Source organism: Lithobates pipiens, unplaced genomic scaffold, assembly GCF_037356315.1.
Source record: "Lithobates pipiens isolate NorthernLeopardFrog02 unplaced genomic scaffold, aLitPip1_a1.2 Scaffold_19, whole genome shotgun sequence".
In the NCBI taxonomy this organism is placed as follows: Eukaryota; Metazoa; Chordata; class Amphibia; order Anura; family Ranidae; genus Lithobates; species Lithobates pipiens.
In genome coordinates this window covers 414,225,157-414,240,432 of record NW_027507764.1, presented here as the reverse complement: position 1 = coordinate 414,240,432, position 15,276 = coordinate 414,225,157, and the positions used below count along the sequence as shown (strand labels likewise).

The 15,276-nt window shown below is 39.9% G+C and overlaps 1 protein-coding gene across 1 annotated transcript in view; it reads left to right on the top strand.

The window, feature by feature from the left end:
• EMILIN2 (elastin microfibril interfacer 2) overlaps positions 1-15,276 on the top strand; it is a 101,812-nt gene that overhangs the window by 66,297 nt on the left and 20,239 nt on the right. The window contains exons 5-8 of the mRNA XM_077492526.1: positions 2,503-2,886; positions 6,321-6,350; positions 10,926-10,961; positions 12,464-12,589. Coding sequence (XP_077348652.1) covers positions 2,503-2,886; positions 6,321-6,350; positions 10,926-10,961; positions 12,464-12,589 — 576 coding nt within the window. The remainder of the gene's footprint in view (positions 1-2,502; positions 2,887-6,320; positions 6,351-10,925; positions 10,962-12,463; positions 12,590-15,276) is intronic.

Below are 15,276 nucleotides of genomic sequence, written 5' to 3'. Positions count from 1 at the left end.
GGAAATTAGCTCAATTGTGATTTCTCCATTTCTTAAAAAAAAATATATATATATATATATATATATATTTACTGTGTGAAGAAGGATTGGGATGCTCCTTCAGACCATTGTTAATAGATTGTTAAGAAATGGTAAAGCAGGGAGGGCATTATTAACAAAAATTTTAGTTTTGAACCCAGTGCCCATTGAGGTGAGCAATACAGCTGTACATTCATTATCTAACAATTCATGTGCTGTATTTTAAAAGATAAAGTCACAATAAACAAATTAGGTAAAGGGCAGACAACTAGGCTTACTTATAATAACATTTAACGTATGGGTAGTTTTTTCTTTATTTTTTTATTCACTTTTTCTCAGTCTTTTTAAGCTCTAACGAGCAGGGCTCTCTGATTCCCCCCTCTATTGAATTGTACTGTACTGCCCCAAAGTTGTAACGTGCTGCGTAAACTGTCGGCACTATATAAATCCTGTATTATAATAATAATAATAATAATAATGATGCAACTCGGTTGGAATTTTTTTCCGAACAGAGCAGCTGGCAGGAAGATGGAGGTCATTTTTTTTTGTTTCCACCCAGTATTTTTTGTGCCCTTTATATAGGCTTGGAATTATACAGTAAAAATTATTTTTTAAAAGTTATCAAGTGGTTTACATGTATAAAATAAATGTTGATGTGTAACTTAAATTACCTTATACAGGTAAAAAATATGTAATAAGTAATAAATATGTAATAAAATGTAATATACATACACACAGTGGGGAAAATAATTATTTGATCCCTTGCAGGGATCAAATACTAATTTTACTCACTTAACTGCAACTCAATTTATAACATTTGTATTGTGTTTTTTCTGGGATTTTGGTTGATATTTTGTCTCTATCATTTAAAATACACCTATGATACAAATTATAGACCCATAATTTCTTTGTAAGTGGGCAAACTTACAAAATCTGCAGGGTCCTATATCATTTTTTTCCCCACTGTGTATACACTATATTACCAAAAGTATCGGGATGCCTGCCTTTACACGCACATGAACTTTAATGGCATCCCAGTCTTAGTTCGTAGGTTTCAATACTGAGTTGGCCCATCCTTTACAGCTATAACAGCTTCAACTCTTTTGGAAAGGCTGTTCACAAGGTTTAGGAGTGTGTTTATGGGAATTTTTGACCATTCTTCCAGAAGCGCATTTGTGAGGTCAGGTACTGATGTGGACGAGAAGGCCTGCTAACAGTCTCTGCTCGAATTAATCCCAAAGGTGTTCTATCAGGTTGAGGTCAGTACTCTGTAGGCCAGCCAAGTTCCTCCACCCCAAACTCGCTCATTCATGTCTCTTATGGAACTTGCTTTTCTGCACTGGTCCAAATCAATTGGTAGAAGGGGGATTATGGTGTGGGGTTATTTTTCAGGGGTTGGGCTTGGCCCCTTAGTTCTAGTGAAGGGAACTCTTAAAGTGTCGGCGTACCAAGACATTTTGGATAATTTCATGCTCTCAACTTTGTGGGAACAGTTTGGGGCTGGCCTCTTCCTGTTCCAACATGACTGCGCACCAGTGCTCAAAGCAAGGTCCATAAAGACATGGAAGAGCAAGTTTGGGAACAATGCAGGGGGGCCGGGAGTGAACAGTGCAGGGGGGGCTGGGAAGGAACAGTATAGGGGAGCTGGGAGGGAATCGTATAGGGGAGCCGGAATAGAACAGTATAGAGGGGGCCAGGAGGGAACTGTACAGGGGAGCCAGGAGACAACAGTATGGGGGGGGGTGGCAGAAGAGAACATTATTGGGGGCATGAGGGAACTGTACAGGGGGGCCAGGAGAGAAAAGTATAGGGGGGCCAGGCGGGAACAGTATAGTACAGGGGGGCCATAAGGGACACTATGGGGGGGTATGAGGGAACTGCATAGTAAAGTGGGGCCAGAAGGGATCTGCATAGTACAGTGGGGCCAGGAGGGAACTGCATAGTACAGGGGGGCAGGAGGAAACTGGATGGCACAATACTGGGATCTGTAGTAGTTTACCTCATGCAGATTAGTTCAGGTAAGCTGCTAGATCAGGGATATGTAATTAGTGGACCTCCAGCTGTTGCAAAACTACAAGTCCCATCATGCCTCTACCTCTGGGTGTCATGCTTGTGGCTGTCAGTCTTGCTATGTCTCATGGGACTTGTAAATCTGCAACAGCTAGAGATCCGCTAATTGCATATCCCTGTGCTAGATCATGATCGCATCTTGCACCTTGATTCCCGCCCTCCCTCCTCTTCGTCGCACCCATGTGATGTCACACACAGGCTCTTGGGATGGACAGGAGGGGAGGGCCAGCTGGTATGGGTGCAGGACAGTGATGTCAATTGTTTTTCTCTGCGCTCTGCAAGCCTGTCAGCTCTTTGGGGATGTGATCTACCATTCACCTGCTTGTGATGAACCCGTGGATTCCACAGAACCCCCGTTGAGAAACACTGCTGTAAAGTATAGTAAAATAACAATATTTCTGTCCTTCTCCTTAGGTAAAGAGCCAGAACAAACAACACAAGTTAAAGCTACGTCACCACCACCAAGAGTAACAGAGAAACCCAGAGTTCCACAGCGTCCAGTAATCCCCGAGGTGCCTGTCATACCTTCACTCCCTGAGCAACCCAAACGACCTATAGAACCACAACTACCTCAAAAACCAACTGGCACAAAACCAGAGCCACCATCATCCAAACCAGAGCCACCAAGCCCAACTGGCTCTATTGTGATACCTCTTGTCCCTGGAAGAAATGGTATTATTATGGAACATGGCCAAGCTGGTCCTCCAGGAAGAATCATCCAGTCTGGATCGGGAAGACCTCAAGGTGCCGATGGACATAAAGAAATGGAGATGTCTAAAGGCTTTGCTGGAGCACCTGGTAAATTCAGTGTAAAATACAGTCTTATGTTGTCAGTGAAAACACTGGTAAATATTTAAAACAGATAAAGTAGTACATGAAAAAGTGGCAGCTGCATTTTATTATCAGACTATGCAGGTAAATAGAGTTTTTATCTTTTGCGTATGAAAACCTGCATCTGGAATTTGGTTCTGGACAAAATAAAATCCAATGGGGAATTGGGGGGGAGCTTAGGGTTTGTTCACCACCTTGATACGGGTAGTACTATATCAGCTGTTTTCCAACTGTAGCTTTGCCAGCACATGATAATGTGTCAGTTAATTTTCTTCTTTGCTGATTGCTAAATGAAAGGATATCAAAATCCAAGAACAATTACAGCTTACCAGTCCTCAGATGTGGTGGCTGCAACTGATTTTTTGTTTTTTGCTAAGCATATTTCCTGCAAGTACGGAAAAATGTTTGTTTCTTTTAGAATTCCAGTTGCAGTTACCAGCTATCTACTGTGAATTGCAACCCCTTCTCATCATTAAATAGAAATTAGAGTTGAAGGTGTTCTTTATTTCTGTCCTAGGGTGACAATGCTTCTTCTTCATAGGTGCAGCAAAGGTAGTCAGAGTTGGACATGAAGCATGTTACTGGCAAGATCTAAAATAAGATAAAAGAAGTAATCTTGAAAGAAACCAGTGCAGCCACCACATATAAGGACTGTATACTGCAGTATATAACATTTAGGTTTTTGGATTTAGATATGTTTTAAACACATTTTTAAACCTTCCTTGACAGGGGACAAAGATATTCATTTCTGACAGCTGTTTGTAGAATGTTCATCTAGAGAAAAATAAGCTGAACGTTCTAGCAGTTGCTTGAAGCTTTTTAACGGATAAGTTCACCTTTCATAACATGTAACATGTTGGACCCATATTCGGGGCGTAACATGTTATGAATACACCAGCCCCCGCACCTCAATGATCCTTGCTGTGCCAGCTAGTAGGGGTTCTTCTCCACCAGCTAGCTGTCAAAATATATATATATATATTTTTAAATGGTCGTGTGGGGCTCCACCCACCTGCCCATGTCACTCATTCACAGCGCTCTGAGAGTGGAAAACTACAAGGTTCGGCAGCCTTTTGTGGCTGGCAGCTTGTAGTTTTCAATGAACTACCACAGTGCTGTGGTAGTTCATTCATTCTTCCTATCAGCATGTATCAACTTCCTCATATGAAGTAGGAACAAGCCTATACAATGACAGATCTGCAGGAGATCTGCATGGCATCAGCGATCTGCTGAACACTGGTGCAATGCTTTACAAGCTCCTGCAACAAAAATTAATAAATGCACTTTTTTTTTACCTGTAAAAAAAAAAATGTGCATTTATTATTTTTTCTCAATAGGTGAACTTATCCTTTAAATATTTGACTTTCTTTAAAAAGTTTTTGGCTTACAGGACTGCTTACCACCTTACAGATGTGCACTTGGCACTCTCCTCTTCAACAAGAGTCCTACTGCGGTAACAAATTCTGGTCAAAGGGGATCACAGCATCAGTGACCACTTCTGCTGAATTCTACACTGTGTGATGCAGAGCAAAGCACTTAGTTGCATAAGCCGTTTGACTAATTACAAATATTGTTTATACTGAGTATGCTGGGACTACATGCCCAGAATTGTTTTTGCACTATGAAGCTCTATCGTCTCAGTTCATAGATGTTAGTCACAGAATATAAAGATAAGTTATCCTTCACTCATTGTACAAATCAGTATTATGACAAAAGTAAATACACCTTAAAGCAGTGATGGCGAACCTTGGCACCCCAGATGTTTTGGAACCATGTTTCCCATGATGTTCATGCACTCTGCAGTGTAGTTGAGCATCATGGGAAATGTAGTTTAAAAACATCTGGGGTGCCAAGGTTCGCTATCACTGCCTTAAAGACATTGAGAGTATAAGCACATTAAATGACAGATGTTTATTTTTATTTTTTTAAGGTTGGGGGTTAAAGTGCTACCAATTGTTATAGGATCATTGTTTTAAAGGGTTAGTTCATCTTTACAAAAAAAAAAAAAAAATGATTATGTAGCTAAAGCCTTGTACACACTGCTAGTTTTTTTCAATCAACCCAGCGGGAATGAAAATAAACTGATAGCTCAGGTCAGAGCTGCTGTACTAGCAATCTTCCCTGCTGTTATATTGTGTTCGGAAAGGGGGATGCCCCCCGGACACACTTTTCAGCGCTCTCAGCCATTGGCAGTTGGCTGATTTTTCGGTCATGCCCCTTCGAGAAAAGTCGGCCGTACACACGGCAGTTTCTATTGAACCAGTGGATGCCGCCCGACATTTGGCCCATGTGGACACAGCTTAAGTAATGTTTACAGATACAAACAGTGTAGCTCTGACTATATTTGAATGAAACCCTTGCTTATAGGTGTAGAGTAGGTAATTTACATACCCCCTATATGAGCCTGAATAGAATGCTACGGTGACATTGCTAAGTGAGGCCTAGTTGTTGTTACTCACCTCCACCATCACAGGAGTGAGCTTTTTCTCTGATAAAAAACCTGCTCTCCCTCTTTCCCATGATGAAGTAGCCCTGAGCTGAGGGTTTCAAAACTCAATTCTGTGATGGAGTAGATGAGAATTAATGACTAGGCCTCATCTAGCAACATCCTTAGAGTAATCCATTTGGGCTGCAAGATGTGCATTCAACTTTAGCTCCACAGTGTGTTTTTATGTATAGATGCCCCTTATTTGCATATGCAGTTTTTTTTTTTTTTTTTGGAAAGGTGAACTAACTAACCCTTTAAAGATAAAGAAATATTTTATATATATGCAATCCCAGAGACATAAGTTGTTTTCCTTTTTATATAGTAAAAAAATAAAAAAACTGTGGTATTGATCATTACTTTTTCTTTCTGCTTACTCTTGTAAAGTAAAGAAAGCAAATTGTAGCATCATCTTTGTCCTGAATTAATCATTTCTTCTCAAGCAGAACAATCCCAACATAACTTATAATGTGTTAATATAAGAAGCTCCCTAGCAAATCATAAAATCCCTTTCTTGTCATGGAATAGCGCTATGTGTGAGTAATCAGAACCAAGTGTGGTGAACCTGTTTATCTACACATGAAGTTAAAGAACATTGTGAAAGCCACATGTTTCTAAGTCCTGACATTGTTTATTAAGCAGCCTCTAAATGGTAGCATTCATCCAAGTAGCACAATAAACTTGAGCTTGAGAAAATGATGTGCATGGATAACTTAAACTAAAGTTATAATACCATATCCCCATTGTTAGAGACTGATTTAGATTCATAGTTCAGATTCTGTTCTGTGCGTGCTGCATACTAAGGCTTTTGTCCATGGTACATAATGATTTTTCCTTTTTTTTTTTCTTTAATACATGATCTGGTACAGTTGCTAGTATTTTCCTATAGTTGTAACACATGTCTTTGTTTTTCCAGGTTACCCCAAGCCATCCAAAGAACCTAAAGGTAATTTCTCTCTTTGGGCGAAGCGATTTACATTACAATAGCTTTATATAAAAACACTCAGTCACCAGCATGAAGCGGACCATACATAGGAAGCAATCGCTAAATAGTAATAAAGTGGAAGTACTGTAAACCCTCACATATACCCAGTGAAGTGAACTTCCTCAGATGATACACAGAGATGAAAACTCGCCATAAGTTTTACATTCTTATCTACGGTCTATAGCTTGCTATATTCTTTAAAATGTTCAGATCGTGTTAGAATTTTCTAAAGGCACCCTCTCCCCCCCCACATTGGCAAAGGAAATAATGTGCTGTCAATAGACTAGCTCTCTGCTAATCTATTTATAGCACCCACCTGGACGCAAATTTCAGGCTGGTTTTATCTCGGTTGTCGGAGAACTTGTCAAAAGTTATCATGCTGATAATAAAAGAACCGAGCAGCAGAAAGACACGGGACTTAGGGCTTTGGAGAGAGATAAGAAAACTCTACATGAAACTCAAAACTCAACAAAACTCTACAAAAATCAACTATACATGTGCCCAAGTCAGATTTCATGAATCAGGTTTACATCCACTTTAACATGTTTTACAATCTCACTGTGAAAGGCAAGCAAATAGTTGGAGTGCCAATATCTGAAGCAAACACTACAGAAATCAAGGGTCATATGACCCTTTTGTGCCTTGTGGTATTATGTTTTGTAACTTGTGTTCTTAATGCAAAATTTTAAATGTAAAAACCTTAAAAAAAAAAACATGCTGCAATTACAAAAAAATATCTGTTGATGTGCCAAAAATAGAGTGTGCTCTTACCTTCCTCTTTCTCATGACAATGCAGTTTTTTTTTTCAGTTCAGAATTCCTTTTCTCATCTCACTGCTATCATATTTTTCTCTATAACCCGGGGAGTTATTGGCTTTCAAAATTTCTAAGACAGTCGACAAGTCATGTTCAATGGTATATATAGCAGACCAAAAAGGAGCAAGATATTGTATTTTCATTGTTGAGGTTTTACATAAGGGATTCTTCTAGCAAAATTATGCATTTTAAATTTACACAATGTTGAACTAACAAATGGCCATACATGACATTAGATGACTTTTAAATCTATTGGACAAAACGTTACATCTATTCTCTTTAAGAATTTGGTCTTCCTGTGTTTAAAGCCTTTTTCAACCAGGGTACCTAAAAAGTTATCATAAAATTGTATACAGGCCAGCAGGTGTATCTAACCTGCCTTTTAGTTACACAAAGCCACAGGTTTTCATTATGCACCATTACAACGTTCTAGACACTGGCATTCTAACAACCAATGACATCATCAGTTGATAAGGAGGCTGTCAGTGCCCTCCACAGCATCCTTGTTTGATCTTCCTCTGCCCCTCTCCCTCAGCACTGAGGTGACAATAGCTGACTGATGGAGAGAAATTGAGGAAGAAGAGAAACATTGGAATACTAGTCAGTTCCAGTGTGCAAAAGTGTATTTGCTTTGGAAGAATAAATCACCTCTAACAGCGAGTATCCTGTGAATGTTACATTGTGTAACGCTATTAGAATCGTTTTTAGAATGGGGTGCCTCGAGATTGTCCATCATTTTGAAGGGTGCCGCTACTGAAAAAAGGTTGAGAAACACTGGTTTAAAGCACCATACTCATAGTTCTGTTCCTATCTCATTTTCAGACTTGCAGTAGCCCGCCTACCAGTCAGAATGCCCAAATCTGATCTCAGTGCTCACTATTAGATTACAGCAATGGGACCATATTCTTACAGATAATAAAATATACTTGGTATCCTAAATACTTTATCTTCAAGGCAATATAGTATCTGTTTGTGCTTGTTTATTGTGAGTGCATATCGATAACAGTGAAAAAGGTGAAGAAAGTCTCAGACATTTAGAAGAAGATGGATTAATCTTTATCTAACTCATTTTATTCAATAATGCATTCTTACAGTTTTTATTTATAAGTGCAGTACCCCAGAGCAACCAATCAGAATTCACTCTTCTTAATGTCCAACTTCAGGGTCAAAGGAATCCCCTCCCTCTCGTCCCCTTTATCCGATTGCTGGGTTAAAAAAAAAAAAAAAACCTAAATCCTTCTTGCTATTTACTGTATTTCCTGGGTGGGTACTTCTTCTGGGTGTTCATGTCACTGACATGAATAATTCTCATTGACTGACCTAACAGAGGATTCCTCAAATGATCCAGAAGTAAACCAGCCAGTGAGGTTTTTTTATGTAATCTTTATTTATGACAATATAAGAAAGACAAAACATGCAGATACATATGACAACCAATGTTTCAAACCTTCTATAAGGGAAGATTCAAATACAGAAAACAATTCAAACAGTATGCAGTCAGTGCTATACTAACTGGTCCGCAGAAGGGGAATATGCAGCTCCCCTTATATAGGGGCCTTCGTAGCTTGTGGCAGTGTAGGTAGGCAAGTACATAATGTTTCCCAAAACAGGTGATCATTCACGCTGTCTGCATTCACGAAAATTCCCACTCCCGCATGTCCCCAGTAGAGAGGAGGGGTTTAAAGGACCTCCATCTGACCCTCTCCGGCTGGTATCCAGCCTGAGGACTAGCAAGAGAAGCGCAACACACCAGTATGTGGCCCGTCTCCCCTACATCAAGGAGAGGGGACAGCTTTCACCATAGATAGTGAATCCAATCCCGGTACTGCACCTATTATCCACTATGAAACATGGTCCAAGCAACCTTTTGTGAATCCAAGCATAATTCAAAAAACAGAAAACAAGAAAACAGAAGGTAAAAAGAATAGTGGGGATAAGAGGGGAGGGGAGGAGGGAACTCTCCCCCATGACATGCACCCATGCTTCTACTTAGAGAATATCTGTGATAGCTCCCGACCGACGATCTGACACTTGACTAGGACAAAGGCATCTTAGGAGTGGCGGCCTTTCAGCACCGAGGTCTACTAGGAGGTTGACCTGTGTTGACCCACGCCTCCCCTAAGGGAGGGTTCAGCGAGCTCCAACAAGGCAATATCTAGGCTGGAGGTGACAAACCCCCCACCGGATGTGTGTTGTAACCAAGGTGCCCAGGTAGAGTCAAACCTCTCCTTAGTGCCCCTGCAGGTAGCCACCCAATCTTCCGCTTCCCTTAATCTCCGTCACCTTCCGAGTCCATTCCTCCCTATCGGGTACATTCGTCTTCTCCCAATAAATAGGAAGAAGGTGCTTGGTGGCATTCAAGAAATGTGGCAATGCACTCTTCCTATATTGGCTGACTGGCATGGGAGGAATATGGAAAAGGAAGTGCAAAGGGGAGAAAGGGATGTCGATACCCAGTATATCTTGTATCTGATTTTTAATTGCCTCCCAGAATGGCTTAATTCTCAGGTACGTCCACCATATGTGAAGTAGAGTGCCACGAAGGCCACAGCTTCTCCAGCAGTGATCAGACATGGTGGGTTAGATTCGGGATAGGGCCGCCGGTACAGGATCAGTAGCTTGTAATTGGTTTCTTGCATTCTGGACTCTATGGAGCTAGAGTGTGTTAGATGGTACAGGTGAGTCAGCTGTGCCTCTGAAAATTCCTTCCCTAGGTCTCGTTCCGACTTTCTGATATAGAACGGCTTAGTCTCTGAGGTGGCCAAGCCCAGTAGGCGGTACAATTCAGAAATCATACATGGAGTAGGCTCCTCCGCTACAAAGAGAAGCTGTTATGGGTTGACCTTGCATGACAAGTGACTGAGCTGTTTATGTCTCCAAAAGTCCATAGGGAAGCTACCATGGTGGGCCCTAAGGGTCTTAAGAGTGAGTAATCTACCGTTCTCCATGAATTTGCCACAACAGGCGTTGGAGTTATCCGGCCACTTCTTAAAGAACACGATTTGTTCTCCTAGGGAGAACCAGCAGAAGCCCCCAAGCGGGGCCAGCGGCAACACAGGGGGGGGGGCAGAGAATATATGCTATTGTTCCTGTCCCAGACCCTAAGAACCTGGGTCATCAAGGGAGAGGTGGTGTCTGACAGCCCCCTGTGTTCATTAGCTAGTGTAGGCTAGGTCTCTTCCAACCAGACATTTTTCCAAGGAAAAGTCAGCAAGGGTTAACATGGTGCAGCAAGGGTTAACATGGTGCTGGACTAGCGATCCGCACAGGTGGGGGAAGGAGGAGGGGAGAGGGGCCTTAGGTTAGTTTAACTTACTTGACCAGTTAAGGAAAAATACAACAAAGGGATGAGTTAGAAAGGCATGGGAGGGAAGGATGGGGAAAATGTTTTTTACTATACTTAAATGATTTAATTGGGATTTCTACAAAAATTCATATTGTTGGTCTATATCGCTCTTTATCACTTACATGATGTATTGTATTTTGACTATGTAATATAGTATCACTGCTCTGTATATCATTAGGATGCGAGTGAATATGTAGATTGGATCAGTTAATTGGAAATCCATTACTTTATTTCATGGGGCCAATATAATGTATCTAATTCGATTTCAACTACAAATAAATGTTAAAAACAGTCAATTACTAAAATGAATGCAGATATTGGGTAACTTTTCATAATACCAAATAAAATATAATGACTTTTCTATTTATTTTTCAGCTCCTAAAACAGTAGAAATCTTTCCAGAATCTATAGGTAATGTAATAGTTATATATATATATATTTGTTTTTTAATTGAGAAAAAAAAAGTAGCAAGAATATTCTAAGTCGTGTCGTATTATCGAATGGATAAGCCCATCCTGTTGTAAATAGATATAATAAAAAACACATGAACTGTCAATATTTTTCAAAAAATCAGGTTTAGCCATATATTCTTGCCAGAATTTGGCAGAGACACCTTCCTTCCTTCTTCACCTGAAGAAGACCTGATGGCATGCAAGTCAAAGTTCACCTCTTGATGACCTTAGCAAATTTCCTTTTTTCAATGGAAATAATAAGGGAACAATAAAACTTGGCTCCTTTAGAGTACTAAAGCAAGGCAATAAAGTTTGCAAATATAACCTTTAACCTTTCCCTTTCTCCTTGATGTTAATAAAACCATTTTCAGGTTCCTGTGAAGTCCTGTAAAAACCATGCCTGGGTTTTCCCTTAGCTTTATTTTCCCCGTAAGACTTACAGGTGTCCAAAGTGAAGCCATTATGAGAAAATTATATACATTTTGTTTTAATACAAAGATACCATTATTCTATAGAGCTAGTTCTGTTAAAGGGTTTATTAACCCACACAATTTACTTTATATAATCCTCTCTGTCTTCTAATGTCCCCCTGTGTGCTGTATAAAAAAAAAAAGCTGTATATACCTTATCTGTGAGCGCTGATCATGTGACATCCCCGAGACTCCCCTGCTGACGTCAGTCTAGAGGAGAGGAGACGAGAGCCGGAGAGATGCGGTGCGTCACATGACCGCTGATTAGCGCTCACAGATAAGGTATATACAGCTTTTTGTTTTTATACAGCACACACACACACAGGGGGACATATCCTTATAAGACAGAGTAGATTATATACAATAAATCATGTTATTATGACAGCAGCAGGGAGGGAGCCGACAGGCAGGGAGGGAGGCGGAGGACACGAGAGATGGCAGGGCTGCGGGTGATGGAGGCAGGTGGGCTCAGCAGCCATGATTACTGTGGTCAGTTTGCATAGGGGTGGGGAGATATTCGAAGAATCAGCCAGGTTTGCTAGGTGTTACAGGGGTCCAAATGACACAGGACAAGCACTGGGGGTGATTTACTAATTGCAAATAGACTGTGCAATTTGCAAAGTGCAGTTGTGCCAGAGCTTAGTAAATGCGGTAAAGCTTCACTTTGCAAAGAATATCCAATCATGTAGATGGCAAATTAAAAAAATGCATTTTTTTCTTGCACATGATTGGATGATGGAAGTGCACAGTCTATTTGCCTTTTGTAAATCAACCCCCGTGTGTCCTATAACATGCTTTAAAGAAGCATGGGGTTAACATACGCTTCAAGTAATCTAATCAATGAACAGTAGGGACCTATGGAATGTCAATTAATGACATTCAAGCATCACACTTTGGCATCATATAAATAATCTATTTTGAAGTAAAATGTACAGTAATGAGAATTTGTTTGCGATCTTTGTTCTGATTTTACGTGTTTTATTTCTTATAGGAGTTACTGCTATGGCAGCGCTAATATCATTTTCTGCTGGACTAACGAGACACTCTTTTGATGTTGGAATCATTCCCTTTAACCATGTGTTGGTTAATGATGTAGATCATTATAACCCTACTACAGGTATTGTGCCTTAACTTGTGTTCCTACTGTATTTCTAACACATTTACTGTATAATATATAGCAGATACAAACTTTTTACTACTATTTTCATTTTAGTATATGATATAATTAAAAGAGAAGTTTGGGATTAAAAAGAAACAATCCTTTGTACTCACCATGGTGCATGCAGTATTGATCCAATGCTGCATCTGTCCCTCGCTGTCTCTACAATATGAACTAAGTAAACAAATACCTCTGAGTTCTCAGTCAACAGTGATCAGTGCCCCTCCAGTGCTCACTGGAGCACCAGGCTTTGGAAGGGGCAGACATGGTTGGCTTAGGCTCTTAATGCTGGTCCAGGCATCTGGGTGGATCCCAACATTTGACATGCGTGACATCAGCCAGCAGCTAGCTGTTTTTTAAATAGTATCTAAAGTAAAATGATTAGTTACTGTTCATTTGCAAGTTGCAGTTGGGAAGTGCCTTAAATGATCTGTTCACATTTTATGTCCTGTCATCTTACAACTACTTTTGCTTCCATTTTTATGATCAGGGCTTTTGCGCATTAAGCCATGACACCAAATGGCTCAATTGCCCTAGATTATGTCCATTTAAAAATCTTTATCAGCTGGTGAACTTTTAGTACATTCTTATCATCTAGTAGTTTAGAAAATTAGTAAGTTGTCATTTATTGTATGTAGCTTTCTGGTTTATAATTGTTTATATGCTTTAAAGTGTATCTATAGCCAAACATTTGTTTTTTAGTTTGGATAGCATAGGGTAGAGTTAGAGAGTGTGTCAGATTTACTGCTATCCAAGGCTTTGTCTCCCTTTTCTGGGGCCACCTTTTTTTCCCAGACAGGAAGTAAGGGAACATTTGCAACAGGGGAAAAAAAACTATACAAAGTTGACAGGATTTCTAGCCATTCCTTCCTAATTAAAAAAAATAATAATAATCTTTTGTCTGTGCTGTTGTGCTTTTTCACTTCCTGTATGCTAAAAAGGTTGTGCCCGCTACAGGGTACAGCAATTAAGGAGAAGTCTCTCTAATGGAGCCCCAGACAGCGGTAAAAAGTGATATAGGTTCTAATTCTTCCCTACCCTATCCAAAACTTTAAAAAAAATAACATAGATAAACATCGATAGTATAAAATATATACTGTAGGCTGCCATTGCCAAACAAACTCTGCTTTTAAAATGCTAGTTGCCTGGTAGCTATATCAATTAATTCACTTTAATGCTTCTCAGATATTGGCTAATTTCATTAGCCCCATGCTTGTTATAGATCGGTGCATCAGAAAACATTACAGCTGGACAAATAGCGTTTTCAAAACTTTAATTATAGATACCCCTTAAATCTTACATTTGTAAAATTATCTGAGTTTGTACGAGTATGGTTGAGCTGTTATTTTAATTAGATGCTTTTTATTTTCTAGAAAGCCATATAGTTTCCAGGTGAAACCTATGAAATGGTTAAAGGTATTTCTTATTGTGGTATATTTTATTGACGCTAAGGATCGTTTACCATTACAAGTTTCCCCCCTTGTGTGGTTCAACATCAATCCTAACTAGCATTGGAGTTTTAGTAGCCAGAGAACACATGTAGCCTTTAATGTCACATTTATGGAACACATTAAGTCTATGGTTTCTGCCACATGTCTTTAATGACAACAACATGCAGCATGTGAGCGGTTAGGGGCTGCAGATAATCCTAACCATAAATCACCCCTTGGCTGCATTTTTTTGGGTCGGCATGCATTCATGTGTGTTTTAGAGGTGACCTGTATTAAATGGTCTGTGTACATATCAAAGTGTCCACTGGCAAAAGCATTTTAACAGGGAAGAGTCTTGCATGCACACCCCGCAGTGTGAAGGGAATGTAAAATATCTTATGGATCATAGAAATTGTAATTTCACTAGAAGAACAAATATCCAACCCTTGCCTGTGGTTCTAAGTGTTACCATAGGGGCCTATCAGTGGGAGTATTTTCCTATACAGTCTATAAGAAACTAAGAAGTAAAAAAAAAAGTATAAGTCATTCTTACCTCATCTAGTAATGGTGGGAGTTTACCATACTGGAACACTTAAGACATTTGAACATGAGTCATTGATTATGCCACTGCATTCCATCTGACTCGATATACAGTATGTATAACTTGTCCCTTTTTAAATAATTTAGAATACTGAATAAATGTGAATGACTCTTCTGTGGAGGAATAAAGAGCACTGACAGTTGGAGGTTAAAAAATAACACACAATCTTATTTAATAAATAAAGTGCAATGTGCAGATATGATGTACAAATCCCTTTATCCCATAACAGCAAATTAGAAATAATCTCCTAAACTAGATTTGTACTATCTAGAATTTATTAACGTAATCTTACATCCCATGTGATAATAATGCTTTGACTTGGCAATAGACTCATGTACCAAGTTGTGGGAGACAGGTGAGGTTTCCTCTTGCACCCTATACCCCAAGCAGAGGCACTGGTTTTGGGATGCAGATAAACATGGTAAAGTTAGATGTAGGAGCCTTAGGGTGCTTGTTAACAGGTTTCTGGGTGCTGCAACATTAACGCCCCTTTCACACTGGGGTGGTTTTCAGGAGCTACAGCGCTAAAAATAGCGCCTGTGTAGCGCCTGAAAAAAACAGCCCCTTTCACTCCAGTGTGAAAGCCGGAGGGCTTTCACACTGGAGTGGTGCGC